The sequence below is a fragment of the Glossina fuscipes genome, unplaced genomic scaffold (assembly GCF_014805625.2).
Source record: "Glossina fuscipes isolate IAEA_lab_2018 unplaced genomic scaffold, Yale_Gfus_2 28, whole genome shotgun sequence".
Lineage (NCBI taxonomy): Eukaryota > Metazoa > Arthropoda > Insecta > Diptera > Glossinidae > Glossina > Glossina fuscipes.
The window spans coordinates 12,815,233-12,839,767 of NW_023998423.1; the positions used below are offsets into that span (position 1 = coordinate 12,815,233).

The 24,535-nt window shown below is 34.1% G+C and overlaps 1 protein-coding gene across 5 annotated transcripts in view; it reads right to left on the reverse strand.

The window, feature by feature from the left end:
* LOC119636831 (protein CBFA2T2) overlaps positions 1–24,535 on the reverse strand; it is a 72,032-nt gene that overhangs the window by 9,567 nt on the left and 37,930 nt on the right. For all 5 annotated transcript variants that reach the window (XR_005247186.1, XM_038032506.1, XM_038032509.1 and 2 more), the window contains one exon: positions 12,153–12,249. Coding sequence is in view for 4 of the 5 variants with exons in the window: in XM_038032506.1 (XP_037888434.1) it covers positions 12,153–12,249 (97 nt within the window). In the remaining variant the exon portion in view is untranslated. The remainder of the gene's footprint in view (positions 1–12,152; positions 12,250–24,535) is intronic.

Genomic DNA, 24,535 nt, shown 5'->3' on the forward strand with positions numbered 1-24,535 from the left:
ATACATATAAGGAGGAATAACACAAGGCATAATAAAAGAGGAGACCTAGTTATACCACACTATGGTAAGTGTCATGAATAAAACGGATGCTTGTGATAATACCAATGATGGCAAACAACGTGGATGACATGCATTCGTATTCTTATATATATATTCTTACATATATATATATATATATATATATTTATTTCCTAACCATGTCTGCTGCTTTTTGTGTTTTCCCCAATATACCCTTTAGTTTACATTTGCGCTATGCTTTCCCATCTAATTGTCTGTCTGTTTGTTTGTCTATCTATCTAGCTAACTAGATATCTACGTAAGCTGTCTGACGACGACTACGATGAAGGTGATGGTGTTGATGATAATGATGATGGTGATGATGATGATGATGCTTTTTCAGTTTATTTTTGTGATAATGTTTGTGGATACAGCTGCATCTGTATGTTTTCTCAGTCATTCAACCATAAGCTTTCTTTAACCTGGTTTCTCTTCTATTTATTTATTTTTTTTCTTATTCGTAAAAACATGTGTATGTTTACATATTATCTCTTATAGAAATATGTATATAAACATGGAGAAAAACTATAGCTATGGAGATAACTTGGCATATTATGAATACATAGTAGTAGCAGTAGTGGTAGTAGTAGTAGTAGTAATAGTATCGAAAGCACTATTGTTGTTAATTGTTTGCATGGATGCATGTAAAGTATCTGAATAAATGAGCAAACATTCTATTTAGCAAGTGCAGTATATTGACGTGTACGTGTCGTTCGTCTGCTCATATTATTCATCCAATAGTAGATTATCTAATTTCGCATATGTACACAACAGCAGCAGCAGCAGCATCAACAAATCCATCATACATTGCTGACAGGGAGCAAGGTGTTTTATATCTTATCGTATCGCTTCGCCAGAGAATGACGAAACGTATATTCATTCCATGCAACATAGACATTCATATATAAATGTGTGCGCTCATCTGGTTTTAGAGTTTCCGTCGTCCATCTTAATATATTTCAAAAATATTTCTTTTCTCTCTATTTTGCTTAACCTTAGGGTTTATTATAAACTTCATTTACTTTCATATTCTAAATCGTTGCCTTGTTATTTTATCTGCGGAATGAGTGGTGCTTTTCTGTTGTCTCAGCTGTTTCCTGTGAAAATGTCATTTGTTTTACAACTATGTACAAAATTCCCATTAGGGTTCAAAGAAATTTACATTTTTCCCAATATCGCTCACATATTGAATGAATTTTAAGCAAACAAATTTTAATAGAAATTAATTGGCTTGTAATTCAAAAAAAAAAAAACAAAAAAAAAACAAAATTAAATAAAAAAATTAAGAACCGAAGAACATTTTAACAAAATGCGAGAAGAAGAACGAAGAATAACTGTTTTAAACTTTAAAAATTGACTACTTTTGAAACCCGAAAGATCAAACCCAAAGAGCAATGGCATACGCGTCTAACATTAAATGCCGTTTGCACTTGGGATGATTTCAGTAATTTCACCAAACGATTTCACCTGAAATCTTGCATGTAAATCACGAAATGATTCATTTGGACCTTTAAACATAGGCTATGCATATTTACCTATGCACATATGGCGAATAGGGAAAATTATATAAAAGTCGCTAAGGACAATCAAATTACGCTTCTGCCTGTTCCTGACATCTCTTCTAGAGATGAGGCGTGTACAGGGCTTCTATGCGCACACTACTTCAGGCAGATTCTCTTCTTGTTATAGCGATTGATTTTGAACAATGACAGACAACCACCACCATTGCACACCCTACATCAGTTCGCTTAATACACTTGAATGGCTTTTGAAAATAAGGCGCTATATGTGGTGTGGTCGAAAAAGTGGCTGGATCCACAGCATTTTCAAAAGCGTTCACCACCGGGCCACAACATACCGATGCGTCCATTTCTCTTAAAATGTTTCGGGTTTGAACATAAAAATACAAGCATCTAAGATGAGCGAACAGCCAGACAGACATGATTAGATCGATTCCGAATCACTTTCAGCGTAACAAAAGTTGAATCTATCTAACTGAAGTTCTTCTTTATGTTCTACACATCTGCGTAAACTTGTACCACAAGTAAAGTGTGGTATTAAGATGCCAAAAAACTCATATAATAAAGAGTTCATCTCAAAAAAAGAACGAATCAAGGGCTTTATTGCCATTAAAATGGCATGGTTCTCTGTGTGTATGTTTGCGTATTTGTGTTTTGCCCAAAATTGTAGCCAGCTTAATATAATACATTCATGCTAAAGGTTACACGTGCATAACACACCCGCACGTTATTAATGGCAGGTGCATTACAGCTGCACCACCATGCTAACAATAACACCTGGTTTATATTACTCTGCCTATTAAAATATTTAACAAAAAGAAAAAAACAAGTCTATGGCAAGATGTCAGTCAAATGCCAACATTAGTTATAAAGGCGTTTTCACTAATTCGTTGTAAGCAAAGAAAAGCTGCATAGGCTTTATTGTGTTTATTGTGTTCCTTTGGTTTCAAACATTGAGTGGCGTTCTCAACTCATTCAGTGTTTTGCGTCGCTAGAAAACTTACAGAGTTTCTGGTTGAGAAATTGCGATACATGATTTTTTCATCTCCACTTTCGAAACCGCTGGAGCAGTTGTTTGACGATGTAAATGATGGCGCTCCAATGGCGATTTAGTGCGGTTACGTCTAAGCTGTGCGGTGGATTTAATAAAATCATCCAGAAGAAGTCTTCTACTTACTGGCGGGTCGTTCATATGATTTGGTTTTTTAAAAGGCATCTCTTCTCATAACACATTCCGCTCGTTTTTTCCAATTTCTCGAAGGCGAACAAGCATTTTAACCCGCGGCTGTACAGCGTTGGGATTACAGGATCATCTAGAGGTAATTTATAATTAGCGGCAATATAATCTATCTGGATGGGTATAAGTGTTTTGCTTTAGTTAGTTTTTACCGCCACTGTATTTTGTTTTCATTGAGTTATCTCTGCCGAGCTATCGCGAAGAGTCTCCAGTTTATTACGTCCTAGCAAAATTCTATTCAATTTTTGTTTTCATTTATAATGCATGGCACCAGCAAGTATTTTACGAATTTCTTTCTCTAATCAATTTTATATAGCTCGCTACATATTTGAGGCCTTGGCCACTTTTTGATATATATATATATATTTATATTTTCTTTTTAATTGTCAATCACTAAGGACGGGGAAGGGGAAGGCCCTGAAACACATAACATTGTATACGGTTGGATTATGATTTGATGACTGCTTACTGGGCGAAGTTCTCTTCCTGCATTGTTTATTCGTTTATTTACTTACACATGTAACTCAGCTAAAATAAATTCACAGTCGAATTCAATTGACTCTTAGAAGTAAATCTTATAGTAATTGTTGTTAGAAAATAACTAATGCCACAGTATATAAGGAGAAGTAAAGAAAAAAAAAAGGCCATAATTCATGCTTGTGTAAATAAATAAGAAAGAAAAAAAGCATGTACAGAGCTAGCAAAGGGGCACACCCACTACCAGTCAAGAATTAAATTGCAAGTGAACCCCTAAGTCATTGCAAACATGTAAAAACTTGGCAACCGATAATAGTGAAGAGCATCAGTCAATTTTCGAATCTTAGTGAGTAGTTAGCTTAAATGCGACAAATCGCAGGCAAATCGCGCGTATTAGGTATAGTCTTGATGGACTTCAAAGAGTGAGATATTTACAGTAAGTGATAGACATAGTTTAGGGTCCTGCAAACTGAATGCAATTCTGAAAGGATTACACAGCTCATAATTATATTTACATTGACTAAGCTTAATGAAGCTAAATTTGCCTAGAGAAGGCGTTTAGGAGCATGGAAGTTTATTTCACCAAGTAATATGGGCGCGTCGACAGCACCATTTGCTAGCTTAATTAAGAAGAAAACACCAAGAGTAAATGTATGTTTGTCAAGTGACGGTAAGGATAACAAAAGCAACCTGTTTTTATAAGGAGGAAAAGAGACAAGGGGGCACCAAACCAACTTTCCTAGCAGCAAACAGTAAGAATTGCTTATGAATGAATTCAATTGAATCTACATAACACCTATAGGAAGTACACTCAATAACAGAAGAATACTCAAGTATTGGTTTTAACTAAGCACATGTATAGGCTTTTTGTAATGTAAGAATCCTTAAGCTCTTTGAACCACCTCTTAATGAAACAGAGCGATAACCTAGCTAGAGAGCTCAATGTGAAACGTAATATTTGGTCAAATAGAAGCCTTCAGTAGATTACGTTTTCTGACTTATGCGATTCGATGAAATATTTTTAAACATACGCACTACTAAATGACTTCCTGCTTGAGAGAGAAAGCTTCTTGCGTTCTTTTAGATTTAATTTCATACAATTTAACGAGTGGCATATAACCAAATTATTTAAGTCACTTTTAAGCTGATACGATTTCTGAATCCAAGAAGAAGAAAGAAATAAACGGTTTAACATAGTCAGCGTACATTAAGATATGCCTGGATTTAATCACCGAGGAAAGATCATTAATGTATAGATTAAATAATTGCTATGGCTTGCTATTTCCTTATTTGCTTACCAGCTGCAAAACACATAAATGTTGAAATTTTTTCAACGAATACAGCTGACAACAACTAAACAAAAACTAAAGGTTTTGATGTTGACTTTGGTAAGCTAGTGTGCTCCTAAATAGGGCTATGCCAAGAATGGTCATAAATATTAGGAGCTTGTATGTATTTTGATCATTGATCATATATTGATCAAAATATTCTCCATTATTTTCTACAACCTTTTCTCACCATTCTGGCAACATGGCGGCACCGTGTCGCAGGAACGATGTTAGTTTAGCAGCGATCCAATCATCAAACCATTTTCGCACATCTTCAGCATTTCGAAACCGCGTGCCCACCAAGCCATGCTGCATCGATCTGCACAAGTGCTAATCAGAAATATGTTGGATGCGACAGAACTTCCTATTCGAGCTGCATCATCGTAGCCTTGTAAGGTTGTCATGCAAGAGGATGATTTTGCGTCTGCTGGTCTTTTTTGCAACAATATATCGTTCAATTAGTTCAATTGACGTCGGTAGGCGTCAGCAGTAGCAGTTTCATTCGGTTCTAGCAGCTCATTATACACTACAATGCATTACTGATCCCAGCATACGCATAGCAAAACTTTATGGTCATCAATATTCCGCTCTGATGTCAATGTGGATTTGCACGCCTAGACTAACCCATGATCCTCGCGCTAGACTAATGAAGCCGTGGCGTTGAAGCAACGAAAGCAATGAATGTCGAAAATACAATTTTGACCGTTCCAAGCTTAGCGTCTGCTCAAGCTTCTGCATGTTCAATGATATGGAAATGGAAAGCGTAGAGAAAGCTCAAAATCATCGAATTTAATCGTTGGGTACACTGAGACTTTGCACTACTTTATCATTGCTGCTGATCAAAATGCATGCAAGCAGTTAATGGTACGCCATTTTTCAATGGGGTTGCGGTACACTTGCGTGTTTATTACAAGAAAACTGTAAAATTCGTTGCAATTAAAAGCATTTGCGAAGAGTTAAGATTTTTGACACATTTTTGTAATTAACTCGAAGCGTTTCCACGTTTCTTAGGAAGCAAAAGTTACTCAGCATGATTTACTGCGATGATCACACATCGCCAGTGTACTTCGAATAAAATAATCAGTCTATTACGGTGAAGCAAAAATAGTAGGTATAGTCCTTTGTATCCCCTACATTTTTGTGCCCCTACAGACCTCTATTGAGAAAGCTTTAATAAGAATGATTCAAATTATTCGTTTGTGTTGTTATGTGTAAAGCTGTAAATTTTATACAATCCCTTGTTTACAAAATTATAAATATAAAATTTTCATGTTCTTTTACTCGTTATCTACATATAGTAAATGTTCAACTTTTATGTCAACATAATTAAGAAAATTTTAAATTGAAATTTTTTTTTTTTTTTTTTTTTTTTTGTCATAGAAACAAGAGAGAATTGAGAAAAAACTGTAACAATAGAAATAAATGTCAATAGGCAACAACATACAATAAACAGAAATGAAAACGCCTACAAAATGAAAATGAATGAATGTAAAAGCAGAAGAAAGGAAAGAGTTCAACTTGTTATACATGAATAATAGCATCACCGGACAATACCACTCTAAAGGTCAGTAGTAGTATTTTTCATAAAATACATGCACCGATAGATGTATTAGTTCGTTTAAAATTCATAAATTCATTTTTTTTTTTTTTTCATTCAATTCATTTTCATAGATTGGCTAATGAAATCTAATGACAAAAAGGCTTCGTATTTTTTAGATTACTTCTGCAGTTATACGTAAGTCGCTTTAAGTGTGTTTGCATGTGAGCACTGTTAATGGCGACTATAGTGATGATAGTAGTGATGATTATCACGATGATCATGATGATCATGATGACGCTGATAATGATGAAATATTTGCTAAAATCATTGTTTGCTATAGCATCCCACAGTCACACATATATAATAATATGGTACACAGGCCACAAAGTATAGCCACAAAAATGCTAACGAACAGACACAGCTGTAGAAATTTTTAGAAAACACATATACACCCGTATTATAAATACATGTTTTTTTATTTTTTTTTATTTAAAGTGAATGTGTGTACGTTTGTGTGTATGTGTGTGCGTGTGTATGTGTGCGAGTGTATTTGTGTTTATTGATATATATGCCAAAACTGACAATTTACTTTAAAAAGCTTAGCTAAGCTCAAACGAGTAACGGTGAAGAAGAGAGGCAAGAAAAATATCCTATACATCCGGAAATGCTTAACATGCTCAACAACAACAACAACAACAACAACAATAGATACTTTTAAAGCAACAATAGCCCATAGAGAGGTATAGAGTCTTTTCATTTATAGTATGTTTTGTATATATGTTAGATAAGAACCATAAGGTGTTTTCTAACTCAAGCAAAGTAATCTGACCACCATACACTTACACACATATATACGGAGACTATATTGCCATAGTTGTCCATAGTATACATTAGACGACATTTGCTTAAAACTTGGCAATTTTGCAGGCATAATGGTCAACATTATGTTTTAGAAAATATGTGAATTGTCAACAGTTAGAAAATTTTTGTGCATATTAGTGTGTGCATATATGAGCATTCGTTGTGAGCAACTGAAGAGGCAAAGCAACTAACCATTAGGCCATTAGGAAATGAAGTTGAACTAAACTTAAAGTTTCAAATCATGTTGTTGTTGATTTTGTTTAGTTTCATAAAAATTAGTTTTTCGAACAAAAACAAAAAAAAAAACAAAACAAAAGCAACAATAACAACATTCAGTTCAGTATCAAGAGCAGCTGCTGTCATTTGGAAATGGCCACTTGAGATGTTTTGCTTTGCTCTTGCTATTGTTATTGCTATTGTGGCTTTATGTGGTTGGATATGCAAAAATTGTTCGCAAAACTTTTTTTCCTATTATTATTATTGTTGTTGTTGTTGTTATTATTTGTTCGGGTTTATTTATTTTTTCAATGTATGTTTAAAGCAATAATAAAAACAACATCGGCTACATAAAAGCATTTGTTTGGTCAATATTATGCCAATGCTGTTGCCAGCAGTAACAAAAATACCAACACCAACAATAGCAATAACATTTACAAAAATAACATCAGTAAAGTAGCAACAATTTGGTTGAAGAGAAGAAAGATTAAAACAAAACAAAAAGTTGTTGCTGCTGTTGTTTGCACAAATTTATTTTCGACCATGTGTTCCCAATAGTTATGGTCGCTTGGTCGAAGTACAGCAATAACACTAACAATATTTATTATTTATATTAAAATATGAAAAAAAAAAAAAACAAAAATGTTTTTTGAAAATTATTTTAATGATGATATGTTGCACAACTCCTTCAAAATATTATACAACAGACCTATTGCTGATTTTAGTGGACCGCCACTACCATACTAATCATTGCAAACATTGGTGTCAGCCATGACCGATCAAGGAAGTTCTACACCGCTTTTCCTAATACGATCCTTTATTGATTTCAATATTTCAAAAATTATATCTTGTTTCTACGTCAGAGAATGCTTTTCATGGGAATCCTTATATTGAAGGGGTTCCATCAAATAAGTCCACGCAGTCCGGTAGGTATGGTCCTATAATGAATTTCTATGTCAAGCCACTAATAAGCACCAATTTCATTATGAATTATTAAATATTAGAACATCTTGCCATAAAAATGCTTACTCTATTTTACATAGGTACCGGTAATATGTGACGAAGATTAAAAAAATTGACCCTCCCTATTCGAAGCGTTCACGTCAATTGACTATGTCGATATGTTATTACTTAGCTCAGATTTTTATCGAGAAATTTTCATCAACTTTTTTTTTAAGTTAAGAGGTTACCCATCCCAACAGAGGTACCCACCCCAAACAGGCTTCGCTCTTGAGCTAACACGCTTTAGAGCAACAAATTTCGTCAAAATATCTGATAAATGGCGACTTATGAGTTGAACACAAAAATGCATGGAAATGCAGGTATCAGGTGGACTGACGCATGGAAGTACAGACAAAGTTAAATCGATTCAGAAAATGATAATGATGATAGGTTCTCTCTTATGTGTCATTGTGACTATTATAAGCATATAAAGTCAATCATGTGTGGTGTAGGGTGTAATAAATAGCAATGACGGGACCAACAACACAAAGTTTTCAATTCTTAGTCTCCTTAAGATCATAAAATTATTAAAAATTTCTTTTTAGCTTGTGGGTTTGAAAAGTATTGATTCAAAATGCTGTAGTTTGGATTTCTGCAATTTAAAAATATTGAATACATTCACTGGATCGGCGCGAAAGTATTTGTTGTTTTTGAAAAATATTTGTCATTTCTTCGAAGCGAGAATTTATGCCAGTTATTGTTGATTGTGATTTCGTCTTACTAACTTGCACTATATGCCACATGAGGGTTATATTTCAATATTTTACCGTTTGCAGCGACTATTTTGATATGAAATATAATACAAAACGTGTGTGTTCGAGAAGTTGACAACGAAAGATTCTTACGTTCATTTATAGAAAACGATCATGTAGATTGACTAACCAAAGCTGCGGATGTCCCAATCGCAGGTATTTGTATTGGAGACATCCCCGAAAGACGTTGCCGATCAACGAGGAAGGCAATAATATTCGCCTCTGTCTACCTTTGTACTTTCCTTAAAAAAAAAAAAGTAAAAAATGAAAATCCGATATTCCGATACATTGTCTTGGATGTACGTATTTTCCATTTTTGTACAGACAGACAGTAGGACTATTCAAAGAGCACAGGTGGGCTTTTCTATCCCTATCCTATCTTTTGCGACTCTATCAGTAGTAAGTAGGAAATACAACTTTTTTGTTTTTGAAAGTAAAAGGCACTCCAAGTAGGTCCGATCAATTCTTAATATGAACTTCCGCGAACTTGCAACTCTACTGTTGTAATCGGGAAAATATTGCCCACAGAGACATATGGACATGTATGCCTAGATCGATTCAAAATTGGATGCTGTTTACAAAAAAATGTTTACATTTTATAAGGTCTCTGCAAGCTTCCCCTTCGGGATATTGTAAATATTTTGATAAGAGGAAACCTTCGACGATAGATATAAAAAATAGAAGGAAACTCCTTCAAGTCGTTAAGACGAAATCAGTTGAAAAAGATTCATTGATTCGTTTCATTCATTCATTATTGTTTATGAAAATATTTCGAGAAATTCGATCTTCATTTCCGCTGATTTTTGCAAATCAGTGACGAGACTGCCTAAGATAACCAAAAGATGATATAAGAGGAATTATTGGTGTTTGCTGGGAAAAATTATGTCATATTTTTCATGCCCCTGTTATTGGCATAATTCTGATTATGATTTACTTGTATCCAATGGTTTTGAAACCATCTTTCAGTTATGCCATTGACCTGAAATCACATTTCCCGATTTCTTATTTAAAAGAGCTAAAGAGTTCTAGTGCTTATCAACTACTTCCTCCCATACAAAACCTGGCGCTTTTTGGATGTTTTTGTTGCCGTCATTTAAAGCGCTTTTAAGCATTAAGAGAGTCATCAAAGACGGTATAGCTTTACCATGGAACCACCGATCGAATTTATCTGCTTAAAGTTTTCTATTGCCGGTTTTTTTTCCCATTGCTGGCAAAAGCATGTCAATACTCGATTCCAAATCCTACTGTCGGTGTTTTTCCTATAATCTCTTATTTTCAGTATTCGTCTTTTCCAATTTCCTATTGACGTCGCCGAATGCTAGGGAAAGCAGTGTTGTTCTATCATTAAACTTGCATTGTTTCGCTTTACTATGTACGTATGTTATGTTACGTCGTTCGCCCGAGCGCTAACAGTTTGTTTTTTTTTTTTTTGCAAAATAAGGTAAAAAACGTAAATTGAGTTGAGCTTCCTTGTCTACACAAAAACATACGACATCAAGAATAGCTATATAGATATGTATTTTAAAGCGTAATTATCTACTTTTCCCACCAAAAAAAAAAAATTCATTTTCCATGATTTCAAAAGACCAAATGATATAAAAGATTACGAAACGTGTTCCCCTTCGTTATTTTTTTTTTTTTGCTAACAATTTGTTTTTATTCTCATGAATAGAGAAAAAAAATATCATTTTTTGAATCCATGAGAATTTTAATACGCAGTCACAAGTTGTGTAAATAAGATAATAAAGGCAATTTTTTTTTTTTTTTTTTTGTCAAATTTATATACAAAATAAAAAGCGGAATATGAAGAAAAGAAATCCTCCATAAAAGGAAAGCGAACTGAAAAGAAAAATTTGCTTTTGGGCAAATTTCGAATGCCCCTCACTCCACGAAATTATACTTAGATGCTTTTACAATTTTCAGGAATGACTATTAGGATAGCATACAATAACATTTTGGGCATATAGTTCTGGTTCGACAATCATTTGAATGGGGGTCGATTTGACTGCTTTTGTAAAAATGGTAAAAATCGAATGTCGGAGTTGTCATTAAGTATTTGTCGGTACGCTTAAAAAAAAAAAAAAAAATTAAACGCGAGCTGGCACTTGGCACGTGGGCCGGCTTGAGTAATGATAAGCGTTCGGGAGGGCCAGTACTTACAATCACATGTCACTCTTGTTTCCCAAATAATAGTGGATAACTATCGAATTGGATTGAGGAAGATAGCAAAAGTTATGAATATAGCCAAGGAACGGCTTTGTCACAAAGGGAATCATGATTTAGGCATAAGGCTGCTGATCGCAACTTGGAAGCCGGGTTTGTTCACAGCGAAACCTAGTCACATATCGACAGCTGGCAATGGCAGAGTTGTATGGATGAAAGTTCAATTTATCCCAGATGTTCTCCAGAGGATAGATTTCAAAAAAAAAAAATGTTTCAAGGAAAAGAGATTTGGTTCACATGATGCGGAATTCAATTAAAGCGTAATATGAATGGTTTGACCAATGGTTCGAGGTATTAGATAAATGGTGGGCTGTTTGTGTTGTTCTTGCAGGGAACCAATGACTAATGACTAACGTCCAGTTCTGCCAAAAAAAACAAAAAAATTGCTTTATTTTAATTAGGCCGAGGACATTCAAACAACCCTCGTATAAAAACCGAAACTTTTTTCTTAATAATAAGAATAAGTGAACATTTTGGCTTCCTAATCGGCGCTAATTTTTTTCCATAGAAAAAATGTCAATAAAATTAGACTACTGCAAGTCATCGCTTCGCTTAATTCAGTTTTCCAGTTAGTGGTCGTATATCGGGCGACATGTTTTCTCTGTATTTAGTAAGTGTAAGGTGAAGAATTGTGTGCACGCATGTGTTAAATTTCAGTTGTTTATCTTTATTTTTATGACAGTGCAAACTTTACAAAATCTCAAGGGATGAATGGTAGAATAAAATTGAATCAGATATATATCTTAATTTACTTGAGAAAATATATATGTGAAACAACGTTTACTTATTTCTACTTCAGGTATCATAATAATAAATGTAGAAGATTTCCTTGTTGGGGGTAATGGGTAGAGAAAAAGTATAGCTACTTTTGTATAGAAGGTCTGTTGACAATTTGTAGACAGTGCATAAGAGAAATTTCGATTACAAGAACTCTCTTACCTTTATTACGACGACTGGAATTTGTAGATGCTGCTGCCTCGTAGGCGTCCTTCTCAGTTATTTCCTCTTTAATTACGGTTTTACCGTCCAGTGCCATCTATAATTAACCGACATATACATGTAAAGTGTTAAAAAAAATATATATATATTTAAAATTTATGAATATTGTGAACAAATGTTCATTCGTGTTCAATCAGCAAGTGATAAATTTCTCACATTCTCTTTATGCTGATTATTGTTTGACATGCAAAGGCTTTAATTTAAAAAAAACAAAAACAAAAAAAAAAATATCCCCAAAAAATAAGACAAATAAAAAAAGTAAGTTTAGTAATTTATATAAAATGAAATTTAAGAGGTTAAGAAAACTTGTTTTCATTCGATATAAGTCGGCGTTGAACAAATTTATGATTTAAGAAATTCAACTTCAACAAGCATTGTCGAACATCGGCAGAACTACTGACATAAGAAAAATCTGGCATCGTAATTCTGTCCTACTACTGAAAAGTGGTCGTGGTTCGTGGTTCGATCGTAAATACATTAAGTGGCCGAACAGTCATTGTATTGCAATTAACAGCTTAGTGGTCGCGGGTTCAAATCTCAAATGCGGTACAGTTTACAATGCCGACGAGCATATAACCTAAGTTATCCGGCAGGTGAAATAACAGGCCAAGATTTGTAAGTAACCAAGAAGGCCAGCATTTGTAAGTAATATTGTATGAATGACCAACAATGTTTTATATGGGGTTTTGATTTGCACTAAATTTATTTAAAAAAATGGTCCGATCATTCGAACTGAATCAGATGTCGAACTGTGGTTTTACATATATTTTATTCAGGAAAAAAATCGGATTCGAACGGCGAATAGCCGTGTGTGATATATATATAATCACATATATATAAAAATATATATTCAGCAATAGCTGTTGATTAAAATTTTTCACTAGATAGAGTTATCGCTTCATGCGTCGTACAATAGAAGGCTGAGAAATCGGTCAACGTTATTCGTTATTGCCATTTACTCACTGTAACGTGCGAAGAGAATTTTCAAAAAGTGTGACACACTGCCAACGCAGAACAATGTTGAAATGCTATCCTTACTCGGAGAGGGTCGACTATATTTCTTGTATTTCTTAAACTCTAGATTCGACTGTTTTGCTTGTTTATGTATCCATGTCGATAAAAATCAGCCTCATCCGAATTATTCTGTTTCGGTATTCAATTCCCATCCGAAAATTTTCTTCTTTTTCTTCTTGAACGACTGCACAACAAACGATAAGCCGCGTTGTAAAAAAAAAAAACTCAGCGTGAACAGGAAGTTTTTTGTGTGAGCCAAGAAATAGTTCTTGATGAAAGAGTGCAATAACGATTCTTGCTAATATTTTTGTTTCATCAAAAAACGCCAAGCACAAGGTTACCAAATGTTTGATAAAAGAGAATCTCGATAAAGGCGACGACACCGGTTCACTTTTTTGATGAAATTTTCTCAAACATTTGTTTTATATAAATAGTCTAAGCTAATAATTTGTTATTTAACGCTCCCCGCTTTTATTCTATACGTAAAGGGAGTTATCTGTACTGTTATCATGCAAATGTTGTAAATAGAATGCAGGTTGTCGTTAGAGTTTAAGTGTTACCACTGGAAGGCAACATTATTGCCATATTGTCACATGTTTGATGGTCCATGCTGAGCTCTAAATGTCTCGCTTTCGGTATACAATTGTTTTAAGTAAACGCCAAGAGTTCGATCATTTTATCTGTGTGCACATATGCTCACAACCCGTTTACGTTTGCGTTTGCTTTCAATTATGTTGGTTTCCAAGTACTCTTCCTCGGTCTAAACACGAATGAGTTTAGTTTTACGATTTTTTTGCTATGCTCTGCTGTCGGTTATTCAGTTAACTCTTTAGGCCCTTAGTCTATCGGGCACAATAAAACATAATTTGAAACAATCGACTGGGGTTTGGTCTTTTTGCAACGTGGGCGCTTGCTGACCCATCTACGTTTCCCTTTAAGTCAGAATATATTTCCATTAGTTTTGCTGGTAAGCATTTTACATATAGTGGATACCTTTTTTACCTTTAGACGCACCAGTCACCTTAACTGCAGTAAGGTGCTTAACGGACTCTTACGTTTATACCTACCATACGGTCTTTCGGAGACTTCGGACATGAACGGGAATTCAAAAAGTCTTCCGGTGCCAAACATCGGCATATAACATCTGGGAACTGTTTAATAACTCATAGCGTGCACCGCTTCGCACGGATGCTTTGTGAAATACCTTCAGGGTTTTTCTTAGGCTCTTGTGCTGTTATCAGATGTATCATGGATTTATCTTGAAGCCTCTACGAATTTGATCAGTAAGTATTTGTTTACCTTGCGGGAATATAAAGCGCGAGAGAAAGCCATCTGCAGTTGGTGATAAGGCACACAATCAGTCACTTGTATTCACTAAGTGATCTGAATTCATCTCCAAAAAATGCCTAAACAAAGCTCGTCCTTCACACATAATAGTCTTCGATCGATTAGTCTCCTACCCTGTCTTTTCAAAATAACTGAGCAAATCATTAAGGAACAAACTGATACGTTCTTTAATGACGGTAATGTCTCGCTTGATGTATAAGTTTAGCTTTGAGTCAAGACGTAATACCCGTAACCTTTCAGCTTTCCTCACCAAATCGATTAGCGTTAATCTTAATGACGGGAGCAGTTGTTTTCTTGTCGCTCTTGATTTAACAAAATACTAAGATTATTATTTAAATAAATAAATAATTAAATTTTTCTAGCTGTGCTTGTAAGCTTGTGGGGTTACTTATTCCAAATCGTAAACAACTGGTGTCAGGGAATTATTCTAGTTTTTGATTTTCTGAGACTATGTTCGGCTTAGCGCTAGCTTCTATTTTTGGCGTCCTTGGTCTTATTCTCGTTCTGAATGATTTATCTAAATCGACCGATATTAGCTACAGTTTTTTTGCCTAAGCGGTTGATATTCTTCTGCTTTATATTGGGAACGTATATGATTTGCACGGGATCGAGACTAAAACTAACAAATTTTTACCAAGTATTAACTCTTGCACGTTGAATAATATGCTAAGCTCGCACTTTTCTACTCCCCCGAAACGGATCCCTTAAATTGAACTCATCACAATGTCATGATGTAACCACTAATCACGTACTCAACCTTGGCCTCCAGAGTGACAGCTTCCAAAAAAACTTTGCCATACGCTACGAAAATTGTACGATCTGAATTTACTTTGCCTATTCGAGTTAGTCGCGCTATTGGACATTCTCTTCTTATATCACCTGCAGACCACTATATCATATTTTTTTTTTTTTTTTTTTTGATTTTCCGCCGCATAACTTTATTGTCAAGCCTATTACTCGTTTTGTTTGTAACGTCAAACACAGAGATTACATTTTCCCTTTCCCCAATTGTTATTGAAACTTCTCCATTCTCGACTACTTAGAGTTTACATTACTAATCTATCGCTGGGTTCCTTTAAAATGGTTGCCATCGATCGGGCCAACTTACATTCCTAGTAATTAAAAAAGAAAAAAACATGCATAGAGATATCAGTTAGTAGACAACGTACCCTCCGAACTGTCTTTTCCTCTACGATTGGACATTTGTTCACATTTGTTTTTGTATGAGAATTTTTCACGTCGTGGACAAGTGTTAAACTTGTCTATAGCGTAGTTATAAATATATTTGAATAATGAACGTGCACGATAAACGTTTCAAAGTAACCTTGTTTGCGTTATTTAGATTGCATAGATAATGGAAATGTCGATTGCCCTGCTCCTTTATATATATATATATATATATATATATATATACATATATATATGTATACTAATAACAACAATCTAAGAACTGTAATGAATGGGTTATGAATGCATACCAAACAGCAGCAATTATTCAAATATCCAATCAAGTGTACGGCCGGCTACTCTACCATTTCAATTAGAATCGTTGATATGCTTTGATGATGGTTGTCATTAAAATGTTTTTATTGGACTCGTTAGAAAAGAAAATCGCGATACCAATTAAATGAAAGGTTGTCTGACCCACAAGTACATAAAAATTAAGTGGCATCAATTATTTTATCATATGGATGATCAACGGCCACGCACACTTGCAAATGTAATGAGCAGTGAACAAAAATAATCATATACATATACATGTTTTTTATGCTAAGAGAAAATGTACAGATTTCGTATTACATAAATAAAAATGCAATGTTGTTCCACGAATTGTTGATTATGCAACTTTCAAAAAAACACAATATAACGACGGCCTATAAATATTTTTTCATGGCTATCATGTTTTAAGTTGTAAAACTTAAATTTTTTTCCAGATTGAAGCAAAAGACTTTCTCTGCCATTTGCTACGTTTGCATGGTTTGGCATTTTGCTACAATCAACCAATGCACGATTTGATTTCGGTTCATGGGAAGTGTGTTCAATACATTGTGGCGTTTATTATGAGACGATGCTCCACATTTTGCGTACTTTTCTCGACACAAATGATTTTTTTGCAAAAGCTTTGAAGGAAACAAAAAACACTTTGGTCAGCTCCTATAAAATTCACGCCTACCTCTGTGTGTTTTCCAAGATGTTTGTTGATGTTATTAGTTTGCGCCACGATTATATATATATATGTGATTTTACTTTATTTAACACTTTCGCGAATAGTAAAAATTTCACTGAGGTGCAAAAAATGACAGTCAATTTATTTCAAATCGGGTTGTATGTGTCTCCAATCTGATTAAATACAGTTTATAACAATAGTTATATTAACGTACATACAATGAATGCTATAGCATCCATGACAATATTGATCATATTTTTCAACTGGGATGACGTGAACGCTATAGCATTCATATAAGAGAAAACTTGAGCTAAAGGGGGCAATGGAGCCTCCCTGCTAGTGTAGAACAATTTGCAATTTTAAGCGCTTTTTAAGCAAATTTCTAAATGCACATGGAAAAAATATAATGATATGAAAAAATCATCTATAGGCTCCCTGAAGCTTACAGCTTTGGGCGTTACATACATAAGGAAATAATTAAATGACTACAACCCCATCCCTCAGTGGTGGGCATAAAAATGGACATTAAACTTTGAATCCTTCAGCAACCACGTCTTTTCGCATCCCAATCATAATCACTACTATAGCATCCGCATCCGCGAATGTGTTAAGGATAGTTGCCCTATCCATCTTTTTCGTTCTTAACAATTTTTCACCTTTCATTTTCATTCTATTTCTTTAGTATTTAAACTAAAGTGCCTATATGTTCAGTCCGTCCTTATGCTCATGGTATTCAGCAAATGACTCATAAGAGAATTAAATCAGAAAATCCGTCAGCGCTTCTTCGTCGAATGAAGACATAAGTTTTCAATACGGCGAACGTTAGTACATTTTAATAAAATGATCAATGCCGTCTAGTTATTCTAATATATGATATATAGAATATATATTACATATATATATGTAATTCGTTTATTTTTCCTTTGTGGCACTAGAGCTGCACCGTATTCTTTACTAAACTTCAAATGGATTCATGGTAATTCTACTGTGGGGATTACAAGAGAAAATTGATTGATGAATATTTTCGTTGATTGTTTTCAAACTTCCGTTGGTGAAATATTAACTCCTTTATATCTAAAATATATAGTTAATGAATTTTGAAAAACACTAATGTTACTCTAGTTTTTTGTTTTGCTGCTCTTGCACTATCAGCCTAAATGGACATCACTCTGATCATCACACATCTCAATAACTTTCGCTACAAAGTACATATTGTTTTCGTCCAAAGTCATTATTTTCATGGGAGCCCGCATATTGGAAGATTAGATTTTCTTTCCATATAAGAGTTTGCGTGTCGTGACAGCGCCTGTATATGTGGGGGTCCAAAACTAATAGACCTATTGTTAATTTTATTTGCTGAAACGATCCTATGAATTATTAAGATATCATGAGAAATCTTGCATAGGGTAGGGGAAGAAATAGATTTGGTCCAAATTTGGTTATAGTGGAAATTCGACCTTTTTACCATATAAAGGCTTAGTTTCTGCAGGAATGCTTATGGGAGAGAGGCTTCAAAAAATTGCCCCAGCCGGTCCAAAGTTTTCACATCAATTTAGAAATACTACTACATGGTCACTTTTGCCGAAAAATTTTGAAAATTACGTATAACGAATTCGGAATACAGAATAGGGCGTTATATGAAAAGTGGTTGAAAAAATACACCGATTCGAACCATTTCCAACAGCGTTCGTCCTTGAGCCAAAGTACATCAGTGTAGCAAATTTCATAAAAATATTTCAAAAATTGCGACCTGCAGCTTGAACATAAAAATAGATTGACATGCACCAGACGGACAGACAGACAGATACAAAGGTTTAGATCGATTTAGAAAATGATTCTGACTCGATCCCTATAATAAAAGATGGGTCTACCTTAAGCCGTAGAGGGTGTTACATACGTCCGCACAGAACTTAATACACCCTGTACGATAATTGGTGTAGGGTATGAAAAATAAATTAATTGTGACAAAAATCATGTTCGTATAATATGCCAAAACTTTAAGCGCATTCGCCTTGGAATACATGTTGTTATATTTTTTTGATTCGCATAGGATTTTTTCGATAAGTTAATCCAAATATTTTTTATTAATAAGAGAGGATCGTTTTTTTTTTGATGAAAAATCAAAGATCAATATTTCTAAAGCACCCCTATATGACTCTCCAGATATAGGAATGTAGATTAAATGTTTTTTTTTTTGGTCTTTTTTTAGACCCAAATGTGGACATGTTGTACTCCTTCTTCATTACCCCTTCCAGTGTAGATGCCTCATAGAAATTGCACCAGTATCGCCCATTTTTTAATATTTTTCCAGAAAAATTTTGCTTTTTTCTAATACTTAGAGATAAGCTTAACAATCTCCTCAAATGTCAGTATACTGCCATCTTTCCTTGCATAAAAATGATAAAAAAAAAACCCTTTTGCTGCCAGAATATTGTTGTGTGTCCTTGAAAATGTGAGAACCCGCTGTAAATTTTATAAAACAAAAGTTTTTTTTATCGGCTTAATAGATGCTTTGATCTTTCAGCAATATGTGGGGAAAATTACTTTACCTGAAAGCAATTTTTCCCTTGAATTCTTGCGCTTTTTCCGGAAAAAATAACCAACTACGGGCTATAGGCCACCTGCTGGGAAATTACAGCCTAATGTTTCACACTTACTCATATCGAATTCCTCTAATGCACTGCATACACTAAGATATACCTTTGGAAATTTACGTTTGTTTCATGTCATTTCCAACCAAAAATATGTTAGTTTAGCTTGACCAAGATGATCCTTATTAAGTGATTCAGAAGCTTTCAGTATTTCTGCCAAGAAATTAAAGTTTGCGAAAAAGTTTCAAACGAGCAGCTTTATTATGGTTGTAACGCATTCCAAATCTCTGAACGCCTTTTTCTCAAAACATGATTTTTGAAAATCACATGCAGCATAATTACAACAAATTTTCATTCCTTTCAATTTATATCTTTTATAATATCTTTAAAAAAAAAAACTATAGTGAACTACATACTAGGTCTGTGATAAGTTGATTTAAAAATTGTGATATTCGGAAAAAGATGCCTGTTGCTTAGGGCAAGAAATTAATTTTTTCACTCAAATACTCGTCGAACGCGCAAAAAATCAATATTTCAATGTAATTTCGGCTTATGTGGATGAGGAAATTTCACTGAACTGGTCACTAGAAAGATTTCTCTCATGGCTGCGATTTTTGAATATTTTTCAAAAACTATTTTCCTTAGCAGTTAAGCATGCGCTTAATAATCTCCCGCAATATTATTATTCTATTCTATTAGTTTTCCTTATATTTTCAAAAAATTGTAATAAGTTGAGCCCCCCCCCCCCCCCCCGCCGGCGCTCCCACTCCATCACTCCAACGTTCAATTTTTAGTTTTATGCAAAACGATCGATAAGAAAGGATCGGGACATGGAATTTGAGTATTCTTCTTCATCTCAGCCGTTCAGTGAATCATGATTTACTGCATTGAGTAATTTGAATATACTGAACATTTAAGCAATCTTCGCCCCAAAGTAGGGGCTACTGAAAATCTTTTCTTTTTTTTTTTTTTTTTTTTGTTTATGAACTCTCTTCCATTTATTGGCTTATATTTTTCGCAATTAATAAAATTAAATTAAATTAAAATGAATAAGAAAAATATTATGTACGGGTGTGATGCGACCATTTATGGCCACTACTTTTATCTTAAAATAAAGGGGGGGAAAAAAGGAAGAAAAACAGAAAGAAATATCGACACTTCATACCATTAGGTGGGCATGAAGGATTTTCTTTATTTTTATATAAACTATATGCGGAAAGTTGTGAGCTATGAACGAGAAATCAGATTTTTTACTTTCGAAAACAAAATCGTTTTAATCGATATTATGTTGTGATCCTCTGAGCGTGTCGTTCCCTTTACATTACTCATTTCTTTGTAAGAGCGTTCCATGCTTTTGTTTGCTTCGAATGCAAACTTGATATTTCAAAAAAATAATTGCATCGGACGGGTTTTCATACAAACCGAATCGCTAAAGCTTTCTTTCGGTTGTCTCAAACACCAATCGAAAATAAGTATACCTTCAACCTTCGACGGTGAGCATGAGAAAACAAAAAAAAAAAAAAAAAAAAAAAAAAACAACAACATTTTCAACAACAAATTCTTTGTTGTTGAATTGAATGTTGAATTGAAATGTTTTGTTGTTTTAAACGATGCTGTTTTATTTCTTCTTAATTGTGTGTATGTATAGTGAGCGCTGCTTTACATCTAATATCTAACACCTGCATTAATAAATTTATTTCTAAAATAATATTGGCAAAGAACTAATAACAAGTGTTGCTGACATTCGGCTCAGCATGAATGAAACATTCAAAAACGTTTACATGTATGTGCGTGCACAATTTGTTTTCTATATGCATATATATATGTATATCGCTAAAATTTGTCTTAAATATCAATTAAAAAGTATTTTAAAATTCTTTGCTGTGTCTTGTCTCGTTATGGAAGTGAATGGCTTTTGTAATATTAGAACTATAGCACACATACATACACTCATGCTTACATATGTTATAATAAGTTTTTAACAATCACATTCGCTTTCAATTTACCTGTCCGAGTAATTTTGTTGTTGCTGCTGTTGTTACTGATTTAATTGTTTTACAAAAAACAGGCAGGAACTTAAACGCACATTTTAAAGCCCAAGAATAATAGGTTTAGGTTGAGGTATACCGCTACCATGTGCTCTTTTTAAAATATACTTGCCCGGAATTCTGCTAGAGCGGACACATGTATTCGCATTGTTATTACGCATGCATTCATACAAACATTTGCGGTTTTCTTACCCATCTTTATTATTTTGCGATACGCAAAAAAAAAAAAAATAAAAAATAAAATAAAAATAACATCAGTTGTGCGTCATTGCTTAACAATACATACACTGTAAGCGCTGATGTTTAATGTTATTTGCAGATTTCTTTCTTTCATAAAAACAGAAGAACGTTTTTTTATGATTTGCATAAATTGTAAAATGCTTGGAACAAAATTGAAAGATGGGGTAGGTAAAGCAACCAAGCAAGCAAGCAAGCATTTACCGACATTTAAATATCATTGGAGAGATCAAGGCAGCCATTATAATATGAATCCCCCAAAAATTATTTCTCACAGTGTAGGGTAAGTGTATAACAATAACCAAATGTATGAATGAAATAACATTTCAATAGTATGCAGCTGTTTTCTATCAATTCTAAGAGCAATTTTTACTTTGGCTTGGATGACTGGCTGCCTGTGACTAGTTATTGGACTCATTCATTAACATATATACACATAGTTATGTGCATGCATACATTTGTAAGTGTAATGTATTCTACACACAAATGTTTTTCAAAATTATTTCCAATTCCTCAAGAGAACTGTAAGCGACCGCGTGCATATTGTATATAAGCATGCACATGAGACCATATGATGACTAAATTGCGGTCAAAATGTAAAATATGAAAATGATATACGAATTGCTATTTGATATTTTAATGGACAAGTCAATACGCTACGCAATCGATGAAACCCTATAGCATAAGACTCCATACGTTACCAAGAAATTCGTTTTTCGAATTTTAAGTTTAAAAATTGCTTCTTTTTTGGGTGGGGATGGGGAGGGGGAGGAAGAGGGGAGGGGGGTGTATTCATTGATTTAATTTAGTAGCTCATAGGATAATTTTAACAGATGATCAGAGGGTTGCTCCAAGTAGCCTAACCAATATTGAACCTTATACTCGCTATAAACCACAGCATACGTGATTTTCCTTAGAGCAGAGCTGACGAGTTTTAATGGACGATCGACAAATTTCACTAGATATAGGCATAAAAATAAGATATTATGATATAACGACAAGCAATTTATTTCCAAAATTGCGCTTTTTTGCGCTCATTTTGATGAAAGCGAAAATGTTGCAAATCTTGTTCTTGGATAAGTTATGGAAAATGTACATCAGCAAGAGAATGTTCAAACACTTACAGTCCGAAAGTTTCAAATTCCTCAAAAAGCTTTCGATCTTTTCATCTTGACTGAGACAAATAATGCTTCGATAAAAAGCGAGTCTAACTTATATACACCTGAAACGGTCTTTAACGGCGTTCGTCTTGGTTGAGAAGGCTGGCTACAAATATGCCGCCAGATGTTAAAGGAAATTTTTTCGAGCGCAATTTTATCTACTGACAGTGAGCAAATTCGGGTCATTTCCGAAGCGGTTGATAATGCACGAAAGAGAAAAGATAAACAAGATGACTTTTAATCGAAGCATAAACAACTCGCAGCAAGGCCTCTTGCAGTTACATTGTGAGTTTAATGAGACCGGAATGGCTGGGTATATTTTAATGCAAAGTAGTAGGAAAAGATTGAATCGATACTATCGCAAATAAACTGTAATGTGCAACACAATGCAGTTTACATGATTAGAAGTTGCCAGTTAACCTAAATATCTATATATGAAGCATAACCCGCAACGCATTAGTTGCGATTACTGCACCGCAGAACTTTCCTGAAAGCTATTAAGATGGGAATAAAATGTTTGTCGAATAAAAAAATCTTTGAATAATGCCCTTATTGACCATATGTGTATTTCAACGTCGAAATACAAAAGTGATTGACTGATGCAGTTAAGAGTTAACGGGGTAAGTGCATTTAAAATGAGTTGGCAACTCCTTGTGTAGTACCGTCGCTTCGTTGATTATGACAGCTGTAAAAGGTTACTAGCAGATTTAAATGAGATCGTGAGGCCTTGCAGGCCGATGTTGAGCTGCGAAGACCTTCTGGATGATTTGCTAAAGTTTGAGATAACACCCAGTTTAGGATACAAAGCTTGCAGGATAAATTTAGCAAAATTTTTTTTAAGATAATCTCATCTGCGAAATCTGATTTTGCACTCGATTCTTGTCTGCTTCAAGTCAATCAAAAAGACTTAATTAATGCAATCAATTTCTGTGTCTCTTGATGAATACCAGATTCATAATTAGTTTATAGTTCGATTATTTCATAACTTTTGAATTAGTTAAACTTAAATAAATCAATTGAGAACTTTGTGTTTCCCTTTTTGCCGCCGCTTCTCTCTATCATCGCTATATCATATATGATATAACACTTATCGTCTCAGCTGTTGCAATAAACTGAAACAGTAAAGTTTAAATAGATGAAAAAGTAGTTTTAAAAAAGACAATAACAATAACAAAACAACAAAAATGAAAAAGATAAGAGAAAAAATAACAAATGTGACTTTCAACAAGTGTTGTTAAATGCCATCACAAGCAGTAGTTATAACAGTTCTTGGCCTCTCATTCATTCATTCATTCATTTGTACGTTCATTTACTATAGGAGAACAATGCGTGTTGAATTTATAAAGTACTTGAGTAAACAACACTTGTGACAACACTTCCACACACATATATATATATATATATATATATATGGATATTATGCAACAGAGATAAAAAAATCAGCATCATTGAATGAAAGCAAATATCCAAAGCACACACACATATTGGACGCGATAGCTGAAGGAAGAGTGAAAGAACAATTCAAACAGACAAAGAAAATTAGAGCATCACAGCTGAATAATAGCAACGACAGTCGATGTGTTGCTTCGTTTATAAATAAAAAAAAAAAAGAAGAGGAAAAAAAAAAAACGCTGTCGAAGTCAGCTGTTGTTGACGTTTTGTATTAGTAAAAGAGCGCGTGTATGTGTGTGTGTGTGTGTGTGTGTGTGTCTGTGTGTCTGTTTGTGTGCACTTATAAAATTTTTAAATTAAAAAAACG